This window comes from Pogona vitticeps, chromosome 6, assembly GCF_051106095.1.
Source record: "Pogona vitticeps strain Pit_001003342236 chromosome 6, PviZW2.1, whole genome shotgun sequence".
Lineage (NCBI taxonomy): Eukaryota > Metazoa > Chordata > Lepidosauria > Squamata > Agamidae > Pogona > Pogona vitticeps.
In genome coordinates, this window is record NC_135788.1 from 64564941 (window position 1) to 64587779 (window position 22839).

General features: G+C 41.9%; 2 protein-coding genes across 2 annotated transcripts in view; one reads left to right on the top strand and one right to left on the bottom strand.

Moving 5' to 3' along the window:
- Positions 1-225: 225 nt before the first annotated feature.
- On the top strand, positions 226-8361 carry MPLKIP (M-phase specific PLK1 interacting protein). The gene is made up of 2 exons (XM_073003766.2): positions 226-732; positions 6952-8361. The coding sequence occupies exons 1-2, from the start codon at positions 346-348 to the stop codon at positions 7156-7158; spliced, it is 594 nt and encodes a 197-aa protein (XP_072859867.2). The 5' UTR covers positions 226-345; the 3' UTR covers positions 7159-8361.
- A 3506-nt stretch (positions 8362-11867) lies between these two features.
- The window catches only part of CDK13 (cyclin dependent kinase 13), a 78975-nt gene continuing 68003 nt past the window's right edge, over positions 11868-22839 (bottom strand). The window contains exons 10-14 of the mRNA XM_073003764.2: positions 21795-21911; positions 20435-20566; positions 19847-20046; positions 15586-16278; positions 11868-13673 (exon numbers count right to left, since the gene is read on the bottom strand). Coding sequence (XP_072859865.2) covers positions 12829-13673; positions 15586-16278; positions 19847-20046; positions 20435-20566; positions 21795-21911 — 1987 coding nt within the window. The 3' untranslated portion in view covers positions 11868-12828. The remainder of the gene's footprint in view (positions 13674-15585; positions 16279-19846; positions 20047-20434; positions 20567-21794; positions 21912-22839) is intronic.

A 22839-nucleotide genomic window follows, 5' to 3' on the forward strand; every position in this document is an offset into this window, starting at 1 on the left:
ACTGTATTATCAATGATTTGAATATTCTAGTCCGAAAAACTGTATTAATGCAGACAAGGTGGAATTTGGCAACTCAGTTTCAGATAAATTTTTTAACGAGAAAGACCTCCCCACAGGAAGGAAGAAACCCAAAGAACAGCTAAGATTCCGAGCAAAAAAAAAAAAAAAACACCGCCTCTCTCCCCCGGAACTCCTTTCTACGCGGATCGATCTACGCGGGAGCAGGTGATAGGACGTCGGAGCGGAGCGGCCGTTCGCAAACAACGGAAGGCGGGTCGGCGCTTTTCCGGGAGCTTGTGGCGTAGTCGAGGCGGAGGGTGCTTCCGCCATTGGGGCAGGGCCTTCATGTACCGGCAGAATTACTGGCCCCCGACGCCGCCCTCGTACTCTGGCGGCGGGGGATTCCGCAGCCCACCCTCGGGCGGCGGCGTTGGCGGCGGCGGCCCTCCGCCGGCCTCCCCGCAAGGCTGCCGCAGCCCCCGACACACTCCGCCTTACGGGCAGCGCTCGAGGCCCTTCGACGACCGCTGCCGCTCTCCTCACTTCCAGCCCTGCGGGGAAAGCGGGGGCTGGGTGGGGGGCCCCTCTCCTGTGGCGGCCCACACGCCCCGTAGGCCCAGCCCCAGATACTCGGCCCCTTATGGCAGCGGCAGGTCTCCCGGCGGAACTTTCCAGCAGCAGCAGCAGCCGTTCAAACAGCCGCCCTCGGGGGGCTACCCGAGGTCTAGCCAGGTAGGGGAAAGGGCGGGAAGGGAGCCGCGCCGGTTTAATCTCTTGAACAACTCACGAGGAGACCCCACAGGCCTCCCGGAGACCTTATGCTTTATTCTCGGCCGTCAAGTCTCCTCCGACTTGAGGGGTGATTCCAACCCCCCCCCCCGGGGTTATCCCGGCAAGTGCGGTATTTCAAGGGTTGGTTTCCTCAGGGCCGCTTCCCCCCCACTCCCATTCCCCCCCCCCCGGGCAGCCCGGCTTCCCCTGAAGACCTGGGCGGCTTGAGAGCGCGTTTCTCGGACCCCAGCTCTCCTGAAGGGACCTCGTGCCTCTTTTTCGACCATGACCCCCCCCCCGCGCTGATTCTTTGGTCCATTGTAGTTGTGGCTTACTACTGAATTTCAGCTAATGCGCATTTTTATGGAGGTGTAGGGAGGAGAACGTGTGTGAAAACATGGTTTTTAAAACATAAAACTGTGTGAACTTTCCGCCCTGTTTACCGTATTTTTCAGTATATACGGCTCCCCCAATGTATAAAAGGGTCCCCTAATTTTGACCCTTGCTGGAGGCGGAGGCGCAGTTAATGAGCAACTGCTCCTCCATCTCCGCTGCCCGCCAGATCACCTCCTCCAGTGGAAATGCTTTGCCTCGGCCACCGGAGGGGAGAAGGTGGACTGTGAGCTGGAAGTGAGCCGTCAGTCCCACTGGAGGTGATCGGGCAGGCGGGGGAGGCAGCAGCAAGAGGCGTCCGAGAGAGTGCTCCTTTGCCTCCTTCCATGTATAAAATGACCCTCAATTTTTCCTCTATTTTAGGAAACAGTTTCATTTTATACACAGAACAATACGGTAGTTATTACTTCCTTAAAAATACCACGTTAGACTTGTTTAAGGAAAGCTTACTCCCGAAGTTTCCAAAAAATTTAATACCACTCCTTTTGATTTTAGAAAAGCCCTCATGGCTTTGCCTTCCCATCATCCAGCCTCTTATTAATAAAAATTGTGATTCGATCTGTAATCTGAAAATTAAAATAAGCATAAACCGACCGTTCTCAACTTTTTTGTGTGTGGCTATAAACACAATTTGAAAGAAATAGAGTCTTAATCTGGATTGTATACATTGCCTAACAAACCTTATAAGATTGTGTATGAATAATTGCTTTCATTCTGTGAACTTCAAATGTGCCAGGGCCCTCCAGAGAGCTATACGGCGGCCATTGAGATGGCTGGCATAAATGATAAATTATGAGCTCTCTGTTTAATGCTCTGTAGTAAAGTACAGTGGTGCCTCACATTATGAGTGCTCCGTTTTTACGACGAAATCGCTTTACGTTGAAGCTTTTGCAATCACAAAACAATGTTTCCTATGGAGGAATTTCGCTTTGCGATGATCGGTTCCCTGCTTCGGGAACCGATTCTCGCAAAGCAATGATTTTCGGCCAGCTGATCGGTGGTTTCAAAATGGCCGCCGGGTAAAAAAACATGGCTCCCCGCTTTTTTCTGGGACGGATTCCTCACTGCACAGGCAGTGAAAATGGCCGCGCTATGGAGGATCTTCGCCAGATGGTGAATTTCAAGCCCCCAGGAACGCATTAATCGGGTTTTAATGCGTTTTTATGGGCTTTTAAATTTCGCATTACGACGTTTTCATTCTACAGCGATTTCGCTGGAACGAATTAACGTCGTAATGCGAGGCACCACTGTATTTATAGTCTATAGTATGCTTTCTTATGCAGCTATGTAGAATTTGCCTTAACAAGAGTAAGGTTACAGTATTTTTCTACGTAGCTCTATATTGTCTGCTGGCAGCTTTGTAGTCTCTCCAGGGCTTACACAGATGTCTTTCTGTACCATATGTTGAAGTGCCAGAGATTGAACCTGGCTACTCTAAGCCTATACACGCTATGAATAGCACTTTTAGCAATACATTTATTTTGGACTGATATGAATGGCTTATTAGGAAGCTGTGTTTGGATCTAGTTTTTATTGCAATTTGAATAGACACATAATCATAGTAAAGAAAATATTCAGGCACTAGTGTTAACATCTTATACCTTAAATTTAATTGGATCAAGTCTGTTTTACTTACAGTTAGATTTAGTATTTTCATTCTTATGCAGATCCATGAACATTAAATAAAATTGCAGGGATCCTTTGCCAATCCATTGTTGCATTTGAGGGATTCTACTCTTTTCTTCCATTCCCATGCCTTGTAGAAATTGGCCTGCTATAGCATTTCATCTTTCCTCTCCCTGTTTTGGTCTCTGATCCCAGAAGACATGGAAAGCACCAGTGGGACAGTAGTTCTACCCACTTGTCTCTACACTTTCAAGTTATGGCTGTGTAATGGGGGAGAGGGGCTTTTTGTGTGTCAAGGACCACATTTTTTCCAGATAATTTCTGGGCAAGAGAGCACACATACACACCCTTCTATCGGTACTTGCCCCCTTTGCCTACTTTTCCTTTCTGCCACTCCTTCTGCTCATCTTATGAGTTTCTGGGGAGATATAGAGTCTGTTCCCCAGAGTTGATCAGCTTTTGAAATTATTTATTTTATTTATTTATTTATTTATTGGACTTATATACCGCCCCATAGCGCTACAAGCACTCTCCGGGCGGTTTACAATTTTAATTATAAAGGCTACACATTGCCCCCCCAGCAAGCTGGGTACTCATTTTACCGACCTCGGAAGGATGGAAGGCTGAGTCAACCTTGAGCCGGCTACCTGGGATTTGAACCCCAGGTCGTGAGCACAGTTTTAGCTGCAGTACAGGCTATCAGGCAGGTGAAGGCCCTATTCAGTCCTTAGGAATCCAAGTGGGGAAAGCAACATGATAATATTGACAGCATCCCTTGACCCCTGATACCAGTTTCCAGTTGCCTGCCACACAGTTTATTGTAAAGAACTGAGTAGGAGTTACTGTTCACTTACGGGAATAAGAGTGCAGACTTGTGTAGGTAACATGAGAGCATGAAGAAATCCAGATATGGTTCTATTCAGTGAGCAAAATCCTGTCCATGCCACCATAAAGTAAAATTACACTGGCGTAAATGTGCCAGGTTTTATGCCTGACAACAGGGAATTATACAATGCATTGACAGAAATGCTTCATGGATAGCACTCCCACCTTGGTGGTATTGTATCACAGGTACAACCACAGATTGCACTCACGTAGTTACACAATAGGATTTTGCCCACTCATGTACATTTTGTTGAACATTTCCCACCGTCTTAGTCTGAGGTTCAGTTTTAGCATATTTGACTTGCATGTAGCAAATAAAACATTTAGAAGTATCCTGTGTTAAATTTTTGTGGGTTTTTAAAATATTACAGTACCATAAATATTTGTCATGCTAGCTACCCAGTAGCATGTGCTTGGTTTAGTTAGTGCTTCCCAACTTTGGGCACCCAGATGTTCTTGGACTAAACACTCATAGAAGCGCTCACTGCTAGCTGTGCTGGCCAGGATTTATGACAGCTGTAGTCCAAGAACACCTGGGGGCCCAAGGTTGGGAATAGCTGGTTTAGGTTATTTCAATTTTAAGGGGTAAAAATAAAGGTACTGGAATTTCTGTGAACAAAAACACATCCTTTCGTTGGGGAGATTGTCTGCTATACCAGGGGTCATAAACCCCCAGTCTGCGGCCCGGTGCCAGTCCGTGGGCTTGACGGAACTGAGCTGCGGATATGGATCTCCGCCACCCCCCGCACGCATGCACGATGGGCGTGTCGTGCCTGTGGGGAGCGTGTTGTGCCCGCGGGGAGCATGTCACGCTCGCTCTGGGAGGCATGTTGTGCCCCCTGCACATGCAAGGGCCATGTCACACTTGTACGCATGCGCATGAGCATGACGTGCCCCCCCCCCACGCATGGAGCTCATTCCCCCAGCCGATCTGCGGCCTGCATTGAGACCCTTGAGTACCTTGACCCTCAGTTTACTCTGACAAATTAGGAAAGAGTAGGTGGAGATATGGATGGGATTGCTTGCCTTGAAAAGAGAACTGCTGGCCTAGTGAAACCCAATGCATTGGATCCAGAATGAAGTACAATGGTGCCTCGCAAGACAAATGCCTTGCAGGGGGGGAGAACTCACAAGACAAATGGTTTTGGCCATGGGGTTGATGTCTCTCAAGACAAATGTTCCTATGGCCATGCTTCGCAAGAAGAATGTTCTCCGTTTTTTGTTCCTGCCTCATGTTTGCTGAGTTTTAAATGTTTTCTTATGATGTTTAAAAAGTTAAAGTTTTTTGATTGAAATTTTTTAAATGATCTGCACAATATGTATGGCTTTAAAGAGCACTTAATAAACCCTTTGTAAACCCAATTTGACTTTGTTCTGACTTTTTTTGCCCATAGGAATGCCTTAATTAGATTTAAATGCATTCCTATGGGAAAACGCATTTCGCAAGCCGAATTTCTCGCAAGACAACATTAACAGTGGAACGAATTAAATTCGTCTTGAGAGGCACCACTGTAATTTCTAAAACAGGTTGGACCGGATAGCTTCCCCTCCCCCCCTTCGGCATAAAGTGGAGAATAGGAGCAATTCTTGAATGATGGGTGGCCGTGCAGATTAACTGAATATTGTATTCTGGAAGATCTGTGCTGGGCAGATATGGTTGGACTGCTGTTTCTGTTCTCTCTCACTAGCGCAACCACTGGTGGGAAATGCTAGGAGCTGTTGTCCAACTGTATCTGGAGGGCTGTATTTTGTTGTCTCCTGGTGGAAATCCAGTGGGTTATATGTGGTTTCTGCAAGTATGTTGGATAGCAGCATGTGCAGCAGTACTTACAGCCAGCCTGTAACAGTAATTTTCAAGATTTGCTGTCCCTTTCAAAAAAGGAGTGTACAATAGGGCCCTCATATCCACAGAGGATCTGTTCCATTACAGTGGGGTCTTGACTTGAGAACTTAATCCGTATTGGAAGGCGGTTCTCAAGTCAAAAAGTCTGTAGGTCAAGTGTCCATTCACCTACAGTGCATTGAAAACCGATTAATCCTGTAACAGGCCGTTTTTGTTCCATTTTGGTTTTTTTCTGGTCTGTAAGTCAATTCTCAGGCTGCAAGTAAAACCTAAATTTTGTAGCCAGAGAAGTCTGTACGTAACTCAAAAAGTCTGTAAGTCAAGCTGTCTGTAAGTCAAGGGTCCACTGTATCTACCGTGAATGCCTGAAACTGCAGATAGCAGTAAACCCTCTATTCAACATACAAGAAGGTAGGACAAAGGCCACAAAGTCCACCCACATGTATGTTGTATGTAGAGCTGCAGTAAGTCATGGATACCATTCCCTTGAATGAGGAGGCTCTATGGTATTCATAAGCACTATATATCTTAATATTAACACTAGATGAACATTTGTATACTTTACCTGCTGATTAATTTTGGAATTTAAATGATGCAAGTATTTACAGACTTCCATAGGCTAACGTACTGTGGACCTATGCCAAACTGCTTCTATTCATTTATTGTACAGTGGTGCCCCGCATAGCGACGATAATCCATGCAGCAAAAATCATTGCAAAGCGATTTCGTCACTATGCGGAAATAAAAAGTCCATAGGAATGCATTAAAACCTGTTTAATGCGTTCCTGTGGGCAGAAAACTCACCTTTAAGCGAAAATCCTCCATACGGCGGCCATTTTCGCTGCCCGGTAAGTGAGGAATCCGAGCAAAAACACAGCGGGTGGCCATTTTATTTACCTGGTGGCCATTTTGCAACCGCCGATCAGCTGTTGGAAAATCATCGCTATGCGGTGATCGGTATGCGAAACTGTACCGATCATCACAAAGCGATATTTTCCTATCTAAACCATTGCAATGCGATCACAAAAAACAATCGCAAAAAATTTGTCGCTATGCGGATTCATCGTTAAATGAGGCGCCCGTTAAGCGAAGCACCACTGTATTAAGAGTTTTAAAAATACCAATTAGGTCAGGTTGTAACATCCCTTTTTCATTTTGACAGTTGTAAGTCCAGTTTCCCTGCTTTTCTCCAGAAGCTTTGAGCTACATAGACTTGCCAGGACCTCTGAAGGCTTGCAGCCCCACCAGGCTTGCAGGAATTGATAGTTGCTGTAATCCAGAGGCTGGATTTGCTGAACCAGATTGAACTATTCCAAAACTAAGGAGGGAAAGCACGCAAATTTAAGGGATCTAGTTGATCTTGAACACAAGGTGAAAGCTTACATTTTAATTAGAGTATTTGCTTTTCTTTTGCCTCATGACTTTTTTTAAAGGGATCACCCAGGACATCTACTCCATTTGGTACACCGCATGGCAGAGAGAAAAGAGTGTCTAATGATGATGTGGAAAACTATTACAAACCTTCAATGCTTGAGGACCCATGGGCAGGCCTAGAGCCAGTATCTGTTACAGATGTTAATCAGCAGTTCAGCAGTGAACAAACAACATACACCGGTAAAAAGGGGAGGTATTTCAGTTAATTTTTCTACAAATGAAATAACACATATGAGAAAAACATACAGAGACTTCCTATTTAAGCAATGAAGGACTTGGGTGTGCTTTTATTTGGATTTCCCACATTTTATCCACCCATTTTTATTGCATCATGCATTTTATGTGGGAAGAAAGGAATCGTGTGATACCCTAATGCTTGTGTTTTTATGGAAGGGGTCATTAAACTATGAAGAACAAAATATTCATAAGTCACCAACAAATTGGTTTTGACTATTATTTTTATCTCATTCATTCCATATTCTGTGGTGTTCATTGCTATTGTAAACTTCTTGAGAAACTTCTATTATTTTGTTTTAACATAAATAGACAATAGCTTTGAAATAAAGTATTTTGTAGTATTTGTATATAATTAGCTACTTTTTATTAAGTCATTAAGTAATGCTATGAATTCATGTTTTCTGCAAATACTTTTAGAATATAAAAGTTTTTATACACCCTTGTTTAATTTGAATATTACTTTCAGCACTCATGACAAACAGCTTTTTTCACCCTGCATTTCAAAGGTGGATTACTGCTCTTCATAAGAATATGGAGTTAAATATTTTCTGGAGGACCTATAGTCTTTTGGGTAAGGTATTAAAACTCAGTGGCGCAGAGCACTGTACACTTAAGAGCAGAGAAATCAAGTCATATTCCACTCTTACCGTTTGGACCTCCCAATTAAAACAGCTGCTCTCAAACTGAAATTAGGTAAAGAGAAACTACATGCTGATTTCTATGAGGTGGCCAATTTTCTCATTGCAGTAAAACATAACACATGCAAGTTGCATGTTTTTTCTTGTAATGTTTTTAGATTTGTGTGTATACAAGGGGAAACACCCAGTTAAAATGCATAAGACGCCTGACTTAACAGAACTTCTAGAAAGATGCCAGGATGAGATGGCTTCCATCTGTTTTGCGAACAGCACAAAAAGTTGCATCTGTAAAAGGACAGGACTAGAGTGCTTGGCAGAAACTATTGATGAATTCTGGTACACAGGTTGCGGCAGCACAAAAATGTTTACTGCTGTGATTTTCGGCAGTCCCAATATTGTTGAGATCCCAGTCAGATTACTGCATAGAGCTGGAATGTGCTGGCTAAAATTTTCTTGCAAATTTTATGTCAGTATAAGAGAAATAATGTAAACCTGCTTTAGCAGCTTGTGTCTAATTAAAGAGTTTCAGTTTGATTCCTTGTTCTTTGAATATAATTTCATTGTGTTTCACATGCAGTGTGAACACTCTTTAAAGACAGTCTGCCACTAGAATATACATTGTTTCCTTTTTGGCAGTGTGTTTTACAGAAAATTTTGACAATTGGTTATTAAATACTGCTAAGTGAGTGGCCCTTATATGCAACACTTTATACACATCACTTCCTGGAGGAAGATTAGGACTGACTTTTAGAGGCAAATTGTTAAGAAATTTCCATTATATCTGTTGCATGTGAAGTTGCATGACTGATTGTGCAGCAATCAATCTCTACAGAGATTTCTTAATTTGTGGCAGTTTACCTCTAAAAGTTATGCTGTTTGCATAACTGCAACAGGATTTCAACCATGTTTTTTCCCTATTGTTTAGACATTCTATCTTTGTGAACCATCTTGGGGAGATTTTGTAGTAGAAGGCAGAAATAAAACATATTTCCAGTAAATCCAAACCCATGAAACAAGGAAAACAGGAATTCTGGGTATAACAGCAAAATAAAGTTCCAGGGGAATTCTTTCACCTTCAGGCATTGTTTGAAGAGTGGCTATACAGAACATCCAAAACACTTGTCTATTATTGGATCTTGGTTCAATTGGTGGTATTAACCTAAAAATATAGTTGGGGTGTGAAAAAATCTCATTGGCAGAGTTTGGTCAAGAAAAATTTGTAATTTCTATTTTTCTTTTACCCCTGCAAGCTTCGGTCATGTCCTACACCAGTTTTTTATGTCATGCATCCCATGTGGTGCACAAAATGTCTCAACAAATCTCGTGCTTTCCCTCTAAGCACACATAAAGCAAGCATAAAAAGACAACATAGTAGCACTACAATTGGTAGTTCATGCAAGACAACACTTAGTGCATTATCTGATACATGCAATAAGAGGTTTTGAGCAGACAAAATCTTAGCCCAGTGGGGGAAGGGTCTTATTACACAGCAAGGCTAATTTTCTTTCTCATATAGCATATGAGAGTGAATGAAGTCCAGATAAATTCTTGTTCTGAACTTGTTCTAAGATCAAAAGTTATTAGCATTTTCCAAACCATTAGAAAACAATTGTGAAATGATTGAGTTATTTACATATCATGACTGAATCTGTATGCATAAAGCTAAGGATTTTAGAATTAATTCTAGTATGCCCTCAAAAAATAAAAAACATTCCGGTGAGGTGCTGTAATTAGGACTGCCCACATCCATCTGTTTATCGAACCCTTGAACACTTACCTTGAATGGACATAATTTCCTATACATTCTGCAGTGTACTTTCTGCTTCACTTACCTTTAAGATTTTTAAGATGTTGAAGGGCCACTGAAATGGACAGCTGAACAAGTGAGTTTGTCAATATACAATGTCTTTTTATGAGAAGATCTTAGTATTTGTCCTAGACATCTATCAGTTGCTTCTAAAGGTGTATCTCCCAAATCTCTTTGGGAAACTAACACACAGAGAGAGCAGATGTGACATTTCTGTGCATCCAAAAATATTGTAGCAGGGTATTTAGAAATAATGAAAGTGGTTACCAAGCAGATAATTTAACTTTTAATATAAGGTATGGAGAATTAACACCACATAGACCCAACAATATAGGCCTGAACATAGCCAGGCAGCTTCCCCCCTAAAATTCCCTGTGTAAAACATCTCTTGGGAAAAGCATATCAGGAGGCATCATGTGTCCATCTCTATGTTATGATCTTTTCAAGATGGGATTTCAGTATTAGCTTGGAAAGAGAGTTAAGTTCTGGATAATACCCTTAAAGGCATGTAGTTAGAGATCAGAGTGAAAAAGATTGGTTACTCTATCACCATCTCCAACTGCCCTTATTTTAGGCTTTAGAAAACACTTCATCAGTGCCAATAGAAATTTTATTAGGAACAGTCATAATGTGAGAAAACTGTTGGGATGGGTTAACACTCCCCACTCTTCAACCCAGTCTTGAAAAGTCACTTCATGCTGCAGTGGGTTTTGCTGGTGCCAGGCGAGACTAAAACCTAACTGCAGAAAGAAGAGGGCAAATAGGAGGAAAGAGGGGATGAAAATGTATTTATCTATTTGAACAGGGATCCCATTCCATTAGTGGGGTGGTCTAGACAAGTGGTTCTCAAATTCGTGTTCCCAGATGTTCTTGGACTGCAATTCCCAGACACCTTCACCACTTGTTATGCTGGCCAGGATTTCTGGGAGTTGCAGTCCAAAAACATTTGGGGACCACCCAAGTTTGAGAACCACTGGTCTAGATATCTAGTTGTCTCATGTGCTCACAGGGGCATCTGGTGGGGCCACTGTGAGATACAGGAAGCTGGACGAGATGGGCCCTTGGCCTGATCCAGCAGGGCTCTTCTTATGTTCTTATGCCTACTGTTTGTATGTATCAACCTTCCTCCGTGCTTAACTAGTCAGTCTGCCTGTTGGACAAGAATACTTCGGCATACAATAATAGTGCTATAAATTTCAAAGTTCTACTGTGTTGTGTGATTACATACATACAGTAAAAACCCTAAAACCTAAGCTCTTTTTTAGTCTGGAGCACCCAAAACATTACTGTTCTACGACAACACTTACTGCCTAAAGGAAATTTATCTCAAATTAAGAAACTTGGGTGGCCTCCAATGTATTACAAGGAATTACAACCAGAAAATGAATTCTGAGATCTCATGTAGAAGCACTCAAGGACAAACATTGAATTTTGAAACATAGAATTAAGAAAAGGTTATTACTGTTGACTTGTGAATGAGCAATTACATATTCAAGATTATCTATTCCAACCCAGCATCTTCAATCTGAAATATCAAGACAAGTTTTTAAGATTGCAAAATATTTTCCTCCAGTTTAGCTGCTTTTATTTTCAGTCAAGATTTTCTAAATGATTAAGGATGACACAGGGGAATTCCAACAGATTTGTCACCCTACAAATGAAAAAATCAGATTAAGAGTCATGTGTGAAGCAGTGACAAGTTTGCTTCTAAAAGATTAAAGTCACAGCTGACAAGACTACATTTGTAATTTAGTTAATAGAAACATTACATATTTAGAAAATAGCTACATAGCACTATACTTGTCAACTGGATAATCAGTTGGGAACTTTCTCCAATATGGTCACTTTAAAACATTTCAGTACATTAGCTTAGTCTCACTCTCACAGAATAAACCTGTACTGTTGGAAAGCATAGTGTTTGGACCCAGAATGATAATCTTTGGGAACATTTGTGGAATTTTGTGCACTTTTGCTTTTAGATTGAACATGTACGGAATTATCCAAGCAAGTTTAAATCAAATAGCAAGTTAATGGAACAATTTGTACAGAACTGATTGGCACAGTTCCAGTTTCTGGAAATTTTAATCTCCCTATTAATCTTCTATGCATTAAATGTTATTAATGCAAATTCTGCAGTAGTTCAGTGAGGGAAGCATCAGTTTTCCAACAAAACTATTTACTGTAAATTGATAAAATGAAAATGCTACTCCTTTTTTTAATAAAAAGACTTGAATAAAACAGGACACTAACTTTTATTTGGTAAAGGAATTGGAATTCAGAGTTCATACAGAAAATTGATTCGTTATCTTGCATACATTCTTATGTAGTTCACTTAATTCAACAGGGGGGTAAGTTGTAATTTGGTGAAAAACACATAAGCGTTTCTTAATTTCACTTGCCTAATGGCACATAAAAATGAGAAAGAATGCCACCTGTCCCATTTGTCTGTAAGTCACCAGCCATGTAGTGTAAATATTAAATTCTTGTATCAAACTACGAAGTACCTTCAAACAGCCTTTTGAATTTAATGAAATGTTCTTCAGACCTTAATCGTACATCGTTAAGGCACTTTCCATTCAAGTAAAACAGTTTTTATACAAACACTGGGAAGATGGACAGGATATTTTACTAGACATTTAACTTCGAAAGGAAATCAAACCCAATGCCCAAGTATGTATAAAAGTGTAGTATTGAAGACTCTGTTTTATTGTCTGAAATGAACACAAAGAATACCTCCCACAGATAACACTGAAAGCAGTGCAAGGACAGTGAATTTTTGACTAAAGGGGTTTTGTAAAAAGAAATACCAAATAAATCAGTGCCCTGCTTTGATTGTTGTAAAATGTTTACATAAAAGTTGGTCCAGACTTACAAAAAAAAGCACAAGTGTGTGCATAGATCTGACTGTGTGCCATAAAAAGCTGATGTCCCTAAATTTAGCATTGACTTAAAACTGCCAAAATATAAAATTTATAGCTAGAATTTGCAAAGATGTACAATCAATTATCTAGTTCTCCAAATAGCATGAGTTGTAAGCATTTTCCTATTGTATGCAAGACCCTTTTCCACATAAAAATAAAGCTGTTGAATTAACATTATTCAAGTCTGTTGGACAACTGCTTTGAAATCACAGCTACAAAGTCTTTCCAGGTAAAAATGATGTGCCTGAGGGGAAAAATAAACAAAACAGATGCTCAGTATGGTAATCCTCTACCTCGTCCTCTGACCACTGATGTGTTAATGTGCCCCCTGTATCCCTGTGAATATCCAGGTCCTTGTACAGGAGAAGTCCAAGTTTGTCCGTGCATATGCCCAACACTGACAGAAGGTTCTTGTAAATTACTCCCATAGTTATAGTTCTGTATCTTTGAAGACAATGAATGAGTACTTTCAGATCCAGCCCCTGTGGATGTGTCACCACTGTTACCCAAAACAGTGATGGGACCATGACTATATTCAAATCTATGGTCCTTATCACCACTAAATAGCATGGGACCAGTGTTGAGGTAAATGTCTCCATAGCCAGTTACTGAGCTGTGAAATGGTTCTGAAAAGGCAGGAGGTGGAGGAGCAACACTAGTGTGAGATGAAGCGGTATTGTAGTTTTCTAAGGACTGAACATCTGCATTTCCAACGAAGTTTCCCCTTTCTAATATCCCAGAAGATCCACCTCCTATTCCATCACTACTGCTGTAGTGAGCAGAAGAAAATGCAGAAGATCCAAAGCTATCTTTGTAGTCTGGACCTGCAACAAAGGAATCTCTTGACTGGAAATCCACACTAGAGGTTGCTGGTTTCTCAGTTGTTTGAGCCTGAGCAAGCAGTTGTAAAAGAGCTGCTTTCACTCCAGCATGAGGATCCATCCCTGAAGAGCTATTAACTGAAGACAAATGTTGGTTTTCTGTCCGATAATCAAGGTCTTCTTCAGTGACAGGTGGTGGTTCTGGTGGCTCAGGAGGCCGCTGATCTGGGGGCAAGATGCGAGGTCGTTCTTCTGGTGTTTGAGGTCTCATTTCAGGGTGCCTGATGAAATCTTGTCCTAAATAATTTTTAAATGATTTAAAAGTGAAACCTTAGAATTTAGTTGCTCTGACAACAGATAAAAATCAGTATCAGTTGATGAGGTGCAAATCACTGTTTGCAGGAGGTAGTCCTTCCATGTTTATCCAATCTTCCTATCCATCTGCAGTCACCAGTGCCCCATTTCATGCTGTTACAATGGCCAAAATCCTACTAGAATAAATGTATACCTCAGAATCCAAACAAAAATCCAGTGCCAGTAAAAAGTAATTTAAATATTTCTACCCCATCCCACCCATTTCAGGTTCTGCCCTATAGAGGATTTTGTCCAGTGTATCTTCTGAAACATCTTGAAGGGAGCACAAAGGACCTGGCAGAGTTCAGGCAGCTAGGAAACTGCATTTACAGCTTTCTATTGGATCTTTGCATTCAGTCTAGAGTTTGACCACAAAAGACATTCCGCTATACAGCGGTGCCCCGCTTCACAACAAATCCGCTTCATGATGTTTTTGGCGATCGCTATTGCGATCGCAAAACAATGAATGAATGGGGAAAATCCGCTTCCTGACGATCGGTTCCCTGCTTCGGGAACCGGTTTTTCGCTTTATGACAATCAGAAAACAGCTGATTGTCGGGTTTCAAAATGGCCGCCCGCTGTTCAAAATGGCTCCCCGCTGTGCTTAGGATGGATTCCTTGCATTACAGGCACCAGAAAATGGCCGCCCTATGGAGGATCTTCGCTGGATGCTGAGGTATTTCACCCATTGGAACGCATTGAGTGGTTTTCAATGCGTTTCAATGGGCTTTTTACTTTCGCTTGACAACAATTTCATTCTGCAGCAATTTTGCTGAAACCGATTAACATCGTCAAGCGAGGCACCACTGTACCATGTTATCTACAAAACAATTAGTATGTAAAATTTACAAATTCCTAAGATGGAATATGGATAGGTACTTAGCACATCTAACAGGCAAATATAAGGACAGCCAAAAACTGAGAAATTACATTATCACTGAGATACATTTCAGCAGTGAATTGCCACTAGTTAAGAAGCCAGTGTAAGCATTTGGCATTGCACACAAAGTCATGCTATTTGTGTACAATATCAAATGCCTACACCAACTTATTCACCAGTAGTAATTCAATAAGATTTACAGTGATGGAATTATGCTTTGGGCATAACAGTAGGATTCTAGGTAGTAACTGTACTCTTACTGTTAACACTTCACTACATATTCTACTTGAAAGAACCAAAAAGACCGCACTCAAGTGAGGATCCAAAATCTATTTCTTAGATCACAAAGGAATTCGCAGGGCCCGTTTTTCTTCGACAGAAGCCACCTCATAATGTATGCCAAGCCATTTTTGAAAATGAGGGGACTGTCAAAAACTACTTGTGATACCTTTTAACAGCCAAAATCTAACTGAAGAATTACACCTGCTAAGTCCATTGAGATAAATTTCAGCACTGAATTGCCAACATTCTCTCTACTTTTCAGTGCCACTGGGCTCCCCCATGTGCATCACACACACACACACACACACCGTATAGGCTCCATCGTGATCAGAACCTAAGGGGCTAGAAATAATTGCTGTGGGTGCAGGGAGGTGGAGCAATGCTACGTGGAGAGGACTGAGTCATATGCGCTCCATAGCCACACATCTTAGAAGGAACTTTGGTCTAGGCTAAATGTATTTTTCTGGATTCCAGTATCAGTTTGTAACACAAGACTATAATGTCCCAGTTTTCCACTACATTAACAGTAATATAAACAAACAAAAAACCCCTGTAAATTTAAAGACAATCAGAATATGCTACCACTGTATGTAATTATCTCCAACTAGCTTTGAAAGTAGGGGCAGAAACTAGACACAGAAATCGTTCTCAAAGCTATTGAAATACCAATTCAAGAGAACCAGAGACTCATACCTGCACATGCATATAAAGATTTGATAAGGTTGGGGTAAATGGATGCTGGAGATTCTGCGTCCTCCCAATTGCCAGATGCAGGCGTACTTGGTTCTGGTGGTTGCCTGGGATGCAATGGCATTTCATTTCCTGACCCATTCTCCTTTTCTTCTAATACATTTTCTTTCTGCTTCAGTTGCTGAGCCTTTAATAACTGAGACAACAAAACAGTGAATGCACTCTGCACAGCTGCCTGAGTAACCTCAGCATCAACTTTTGTTTGTGTCAACTGAGCAGTTTGCACAGATGGCTGAGGAGCAGCTGCTTGCTTTAATGACTCCTGGTCTGGTGAGGGTGGTGGTGGTGGTGCCTTAGGTAGTGGTGGTGGCTGTTGCAGCTGCTGTTGTGATTGGTGCTGCTGTTGTGATTGGTGCTGCTGTTGTGATTGGTGCTGCTGTGGTGGTGGTGGCGGCGGCTGTGGCTGTGGCTGTGGCTGTGGCAGTGGTGGCTGCTGCTGCTCAGGCTGTTTTTCCCCAGCTTCCAAAATGCCGGCTGGAAGGCTTATTTTATTCAGCTGCTGCTCAGTCTCAGGATTCACTTTAATGTTGAGCACCTGAGCAAACTGTGCCATATTAATACTGGTTTTAGACTGCAGCAGATTTAGGAGAATGGCCACTTCATTCTGATTTAGCGGTTGACCACTGCCTCCTTTCACTGAAAACAAGAACAACCAGATGTTGAGTACAATCATACATGTTTATAGCAACGTTGCACCACCTACATTACACATCCAATGATCACATAACTATGCAATTATTCAGATGATTATGATGACCCTCCACCTCCCCTGCAACTCAAAGTGTTGAGGAGAATGAGAAGTTCTTTCATTCTGGAACTAACCACAGTTGTTTATGTATCCAGTAGAGATGGAGGGAACCGATCATTGTCAAGCGAAAAAAGCCCTTTGAAAAATTGCAATAGCGATCGCAAAAACATGGTCGCAGAGCGATTTCATCATATAATGAGGTAAACGTCAAGCGGGGCACCACAGTATTATGATTAAAAGGCCTTATTATAAAGGCTTTATACATTTAAATTTTATGGCCTGAGACACTGTGTTCTTATGTTTTAAAAATGTCCTTGCACTGGGATCTCAATTTCATGGCCTCCATAAGCTTTTGCATAGGTTATTTAGGTTCTTTTTATCTCCCCAAGTATTCAGTCCTACTATTTAGAGGACTTCAATACAGGCAAGATGGAATCCAAGTGGAAACAGAAAGACACAATCACTAAATTTGGGATTTCTCATACAGTCTGTGTTTCCAGATACACATGCTTGTTAAAAGCAATAGTAGGGATGAAAAATAACAGATCTGAACAGTCCTATTTTCCATCTCTTAATTAATTTATTCCAGGCCTGGAGCTTTCCCACCCCCGCTCTCCTAATAAAATGGTGGGAATTCATGGAAGCCCTATGAAAATGTCTAGCCCTTTCAACGATTTTCCCTGAGTGATCCTAATTATCTTTTAGAATAGTATAACCAAGAATAAACTTAACTCTAAAATATCTGGGGGGGAAAGTTTAATTAAAATTCTAGAATATTTTAAAAAATGGTTAAATATGGGTTTTCCATTGAAGAAACAAGCATCCACAATACAGATTTTAATTGAGCAGGATAATTTCAGTACCTATCTGGTACTAGTAGATGTTTTAACAGATGAGAAAATTCTCCAAATATTTATGATTAACTTTTTGCACCAGTTTGTTCCCTTTCCAGTACCTTCACAAATAACTATTTATATGAGCTTTGGCAAGAAAGATCCATTCACTTTCTGCTTTGCCTGAAAAACTAAAAACTGAAAGTTTGTCAAAATAGATCACTGAGTTACAGTGGTGCCTCGCTTAGCGATCGCTCAATTGAGCGACAAAATCGCTTAGCGACGGAGTTTAAGCGATGGTCCCTATGGGAAAAATGGCTTTGTAATGATCGCAGGGAAGCGATCATCGCAAAGCCCCCATTTTCAGCCAGCTGATCGGCGGTTTCAAAATGGCCGCCGGGTAAACAAAATGGCCACCCGCTGTGTGTCCTCACTTTAAAGGCACCGAAAATGGCTGCCCCTATGGAGGATCTTCGCTTTAAGGTTAGTTTTGAAGCCCATAGGAACGCATTAATGGTGTTTTAATGCGTTTCTATGGGCTTTTAAATTCTGTTTAGCGATGAAATCGCTTAGCAACATTTTTTCCTGCACGGATTAACCTCGCTAAGCAAGGCACCTCTGTACTTTTAAATACATTTTTAACAATGGGAAACAAAACTGCATTTTTAACATCAGGGGGGAAATCACAGAAATATGCCCTGTATTAGAAGTGATTTAAATAGTGGCTTAAATACAACCCTCTGAGGGTGCCCCCATAAAAATGCAATGTCATAATTTCTTGTTTAGCTGGGGGGGAGTACTTTAAAAACAGGGAAATGGTCTACAAATGGTCTACAGTAGGGTCTCAAGTAATTAATCCGTATTGGAAGGCGGTCCGCAGGTCAAAAAGTTCAAAGGTCGAATCTGCATTTCCCATAGGAATGCATTGAAAACCATTTAATCTGTATCTGCTCTTTTCCATCCATAGAAACTAATGGGAAGCTGCTATTCCGCCTTCTGCCACTAGAGGGGGATATTTTTTCTTTTTTTCTTAGGTCAAGAAAAGTTCAGGAAAGGAGGGGGGCAGGGAACAGTGTTAAAAGCACTTTTGATTTTTTTTTTTTCAACAAAGCCAATTTTAAAGCATGTTTAACACAGAGACAGGTGTCTGGAACTCACACCTTAGCCCAGTCTTTGCAAGCCAGAATGCCTGACCCACAAAATTCTTCTGCAAAAACACAGACAGGCAGGATTCTGGAACTCACACCTTAGCCCAGTCTTTGCAACCCAGCACATTTAAGCACAGACCCAAAGGAAAAAATACCCCCCAAAAACTAAAACACTGCAAGCCCCTGGGGTTGCAAAAAAACAAAACAAACACAAACATAACCCCACCAGCCCAATCCCACCCTGCAAAAGATTAAAAAAGTAAAAAAACAAACAAAAAGCAGAACCTTAACTGCACTGCCGCTGCAGGAGGCCTCCCGGATTCTAACCCCCGCTGCCAGGCCAAGGCTCTGGCCGCCGCCGCTGGGCCTGGCCTCTGCCACCGGGCCAGGGCTACGGCCGCCGAGCCTGGCCACCCCCGCCGCCTTTCTCCCCTGCCGAAACCACCATCGGGCGCAGCGCTTCGGGAGAAGCCGCGCGGTGGAGGAGAAAGGCCGGATCGGCTCCTGCCTTCCCCGCCACCCAGCCTCTCCCAAAGGGCTGCCCCAATGGTGGTTTCAGCAGTGGAGAAGACAGGCGGGGGCGGGGGCGGGAGAAAGGCAGGAGCCAATCAGGGCTTTTTCCCTCACCGGGCAGCTTTGCAGCTTCTCTGCTGCTCCTCCTGCAGTGGCCACACACACCTCAGCGCGCCTACAGCCATCAGCACAGGCGAGGGCTGGCCGGCATCGGTTACCGCCGCACCAAAGAGGCCCTGGGCGGCGGGAGATTCCCCTTATTGCTGACGTTGCAGGCGGGATAAAGCCTGCAAATACTGTAGCCCCGGCTTGCAAGCCCAGCCCAGCTTCCGGCTGCATGTAAGAGGCCCGGCAACTGGGGGAATCCATCGCTACAGTATTGGGCGCTGAGCGGGGGGGAGAGATAGGTTCCCACCAATGGCTAGGGAGTCCCTCCTTAATAGGCTTCCCCTGCCTTTTCGGTCCGTACGTCGAAGCTCCGGCCGCAAGTCGATCCGGAATTTTGCTGCTGGAGCTGTCCGTACGTCGAAAAGTCCGTAAGTTGGACCGTTTGTAGGTCAAGACTCCACTGTATAATCCCACCAAATAACCCTGAGAAAATATTTTAAGCAATAAGTAAACATTCCTTACTGCACTAAAATAATCAATAATATTACAAATATTAAGTACTGTGCCTTATCCCAAATTATTCTGGCTTACCTCCAAAGATAAGCTTACAAGTAATGTTATTTACAATCCAATTTTCCAGGCTCTGTTCTATTATCCTAGAAAATGAGTGGACATAGTGTAGCCCTCCACATGTTCCTGGGATTGCAATTCCCATCAGTTCTAGCCAATACAATCAGAGGTAATAAATGCAGGGAGATGCAGTACAGCATCATGATAGTTCCACTTCATCCACTCTGTCTTAAGGATAACGTTGGCACTCGAATATACTTATAAAAAAAATTCAAATTACTGACCAAGTGTTGTGTTAGAATTGCCTTGCATTTTCAGTTGAGAAGACGTCTGCAAGCCCTGAGGGGTGTTGGCTCTGCTATCATCCATTCCTAATGATAAATCTTTCCGTGGAAGTTTGGCTCCCTCATCTGTCATGCCCATCTGCTTTTGCCTTCTACGCTTCTTACTCCACAATTCATGGCAATCCTGCCACAAAGGAAGGCTATAAGGAAATGGGAATACAAATGCTTAACACATAGAAATACTTGGCAGCAAAAGATTACATACTAATTCCACCATTTGAGAGCTAACTTTATAAAGCAGGTTGATAGCTATCTCAGTTAATACTGAATCCTGATTATTCACCAAAGAGGCGAAAGGTCTTCCTGATGATCCCTTCATCAATTCTGTCTCCAGACTCTGTTACATTAAAGAGAACCAAGTTTATTTTAAATTAAGGAGTATGAATATGTGCTTGTACTGTGTCTTATAGCATTTACTAGAATTAATTTCAAACCACAATGCAGAAAAAATGAATGGGTGTATCTTATGTACTGTCTGCTGGTAAAATCCAAGTTTTAAAAGCTTATTTTTAAAAAAGAGGCACTTACTCTGGTGGAGGCATCTTTGAAGGGTCAACATCTCGCAAAAATTCACACTGAAGTGCCTGTTCTGCTGTGCAACGTTTACTAGGATCCAGAGCAAGCATATAATCAAAAAGGTCTAACGCAGCTGGAGGAATACTGTCAAGAAAATGAATGAAGTGAAGCCAAGGAGAAGACAGTAAATTGAACTCAAAAGTTCTCATTTTTGTCCATGTGCTATTCATACTGTATTTAACATATTGGTTTTGATTACATTTAATCTTACAGTCTACAATTTGGACTTACAGATATCCTTTCCCAAAATACCACACTATATACAGTGGTGCCTCACATAGCGACGTTAATCAGTGCAGCAAAAATCGCTGCAAAGCAATTTCGTCGCTATGCGGTTTTAAAAAGCCCACAGGAATGCATTGAAACCCCTTCAATGCATTCCTATGGGCTTAAAACTGACCTTTAAGCGAAGATCCTCCATACGGCGGCCATTTTCGCTGCCTGGTAAGCGAGTAATCCGTCCCTAAACACAGCGGGCGGCCATTTTTTTACCCAGCGGCCATTTTGGAACTGCCGATCAGCTGGAGGGAAATCATTGCTTTGTGATAATCGGTAAGTGAAACAGGGTACCGATCATCGCAAAGCGATTTTCCCCCATTTAAAACATTGCAATGTGATCGCAAAAGCGTTCGCAAAAAGTTCGTCGGTATGCGATTTCGTCGTTAAACAGGGCGCCCGTTAAGCGAGGCACCACTGTATTTCAGGATTCGTACCAGAAAATCTTGTTTGACAGCCTAGTTTTTATCATTTAGGGCTAATTTTCAATGCAGACTTCCCCCAGGACATACACCTTTAATTATCGGTGAGGGATTATGTGACCATTTCCCCCCACATAGATAGCTTAAGGGAAAAAAGATTTAACCATTTCTCCTTTAACATACTAGACTCAGTATAAACACTATGCCAGAAGAACCCAACAGCATACAGCATTCCATGTGTCCCACTTCTTCTATTGCTAAGAATGGACAGCTATGCTAACACAGAACATTGGTCAAGGGCACAGTTTTTAACATGAAGCCAGCTGAAGTGACAATTTCACAGCATGTTCAGATGAAAAATTCTCCATTAAAGGAAGGCACAGAAGTATCATCTCCTTGGCTAGAGTCTTTGGCACAATGCAGGCATAGAATCCATTGCAGAAATCAGAAAGGTCATGCTAATATGTAATTAATATGGCTATCATAAACACTATATTTACAAATATATTAAAGGAATGCCAGGTCGATAATTTTCAAAATGTGACAATACAAGAGTTGAAGGTCTAAACCAAGGACATTCAGAAAAAACTCAATTTAAATAACAAAATTCTTACAAAGCAAACTCTTCTCTCAGTCTTCGACGGTATTGCTTCTTTGGTTTCATACTGTTGAAATATGCCAGTTTTATCACATCAGGCCACACTGCAGGACAAGGACTCCCACATACACGACTATATGAAAAAAAAATCAACTAAATTAATTGGATTCCTGCACTGAGCAGGGAGCTGGACTCGATGGCTTATAGGCCTCTTCCATTATTCTGTGATCCTAATTCATAACAGCTATGCTGTGAAGAGAGAGCTCAAAGTTTACTGAATCAAACAAGAATCATTATGACCGTAGTTTATGTCATAACCTGAAGAGAAATGTAAACAGAAAGCGTATTTTAATATTAAGTGCATCCCACGAAAAACAGTCTCATTTGGATTGAATAAGACCCAACCCTAAAGCTGCAGAAGTATAACTGGGAAGATCAATCTTTTCCAGTTTTTACAATATAGGTTTTCTTTCTAAACTGCCAAATTCTGTAATTCAATACAAAACCTGTTTTGCTTAATTAAGTCATAAAAACTATTTTGTATAGATCAATTTGTAATTACAGTGGACCCTCTACTTACGGAATTAATCTGTATTGGAATGATGGCTGCAAGTCGAAAAGTCTGTAGGTCGAATCTCAATTGACCTACAATGCATTGAAAACTGATTAATCCCATAACCAGCGGGTTTTATTCTATTTTTGTTCCATTTTGGCTTTTTTCTGGTCTGTAAGTCGATTCTCCGGCTGCAAGTCGAATCTAAATTTTGCAGCCAGAGAAGTCTGTAACTCGAAAAGTCTGTAAGTCGAGCCGTCTGTAAGTCGAGGGTCCACTGTAGCCTCTTGCTCGTGAGATTTGGATTCCAAAGCTATTACAGTGGTGCCTCGCATAACGATTGCATCGTAGAACGATGAAATCGCTTTGCGATGAAGATTTTGCGATCGCTTTTGCGATCGCTTTCCGATGTTCCCTATGGGGGTATTTCGCTTTGCGATGATCAGTTCTCTGCTTGGGTAACCGATCATGGCAAAGCAATTCTTTTTAAACAACTGATCGCCTGCGC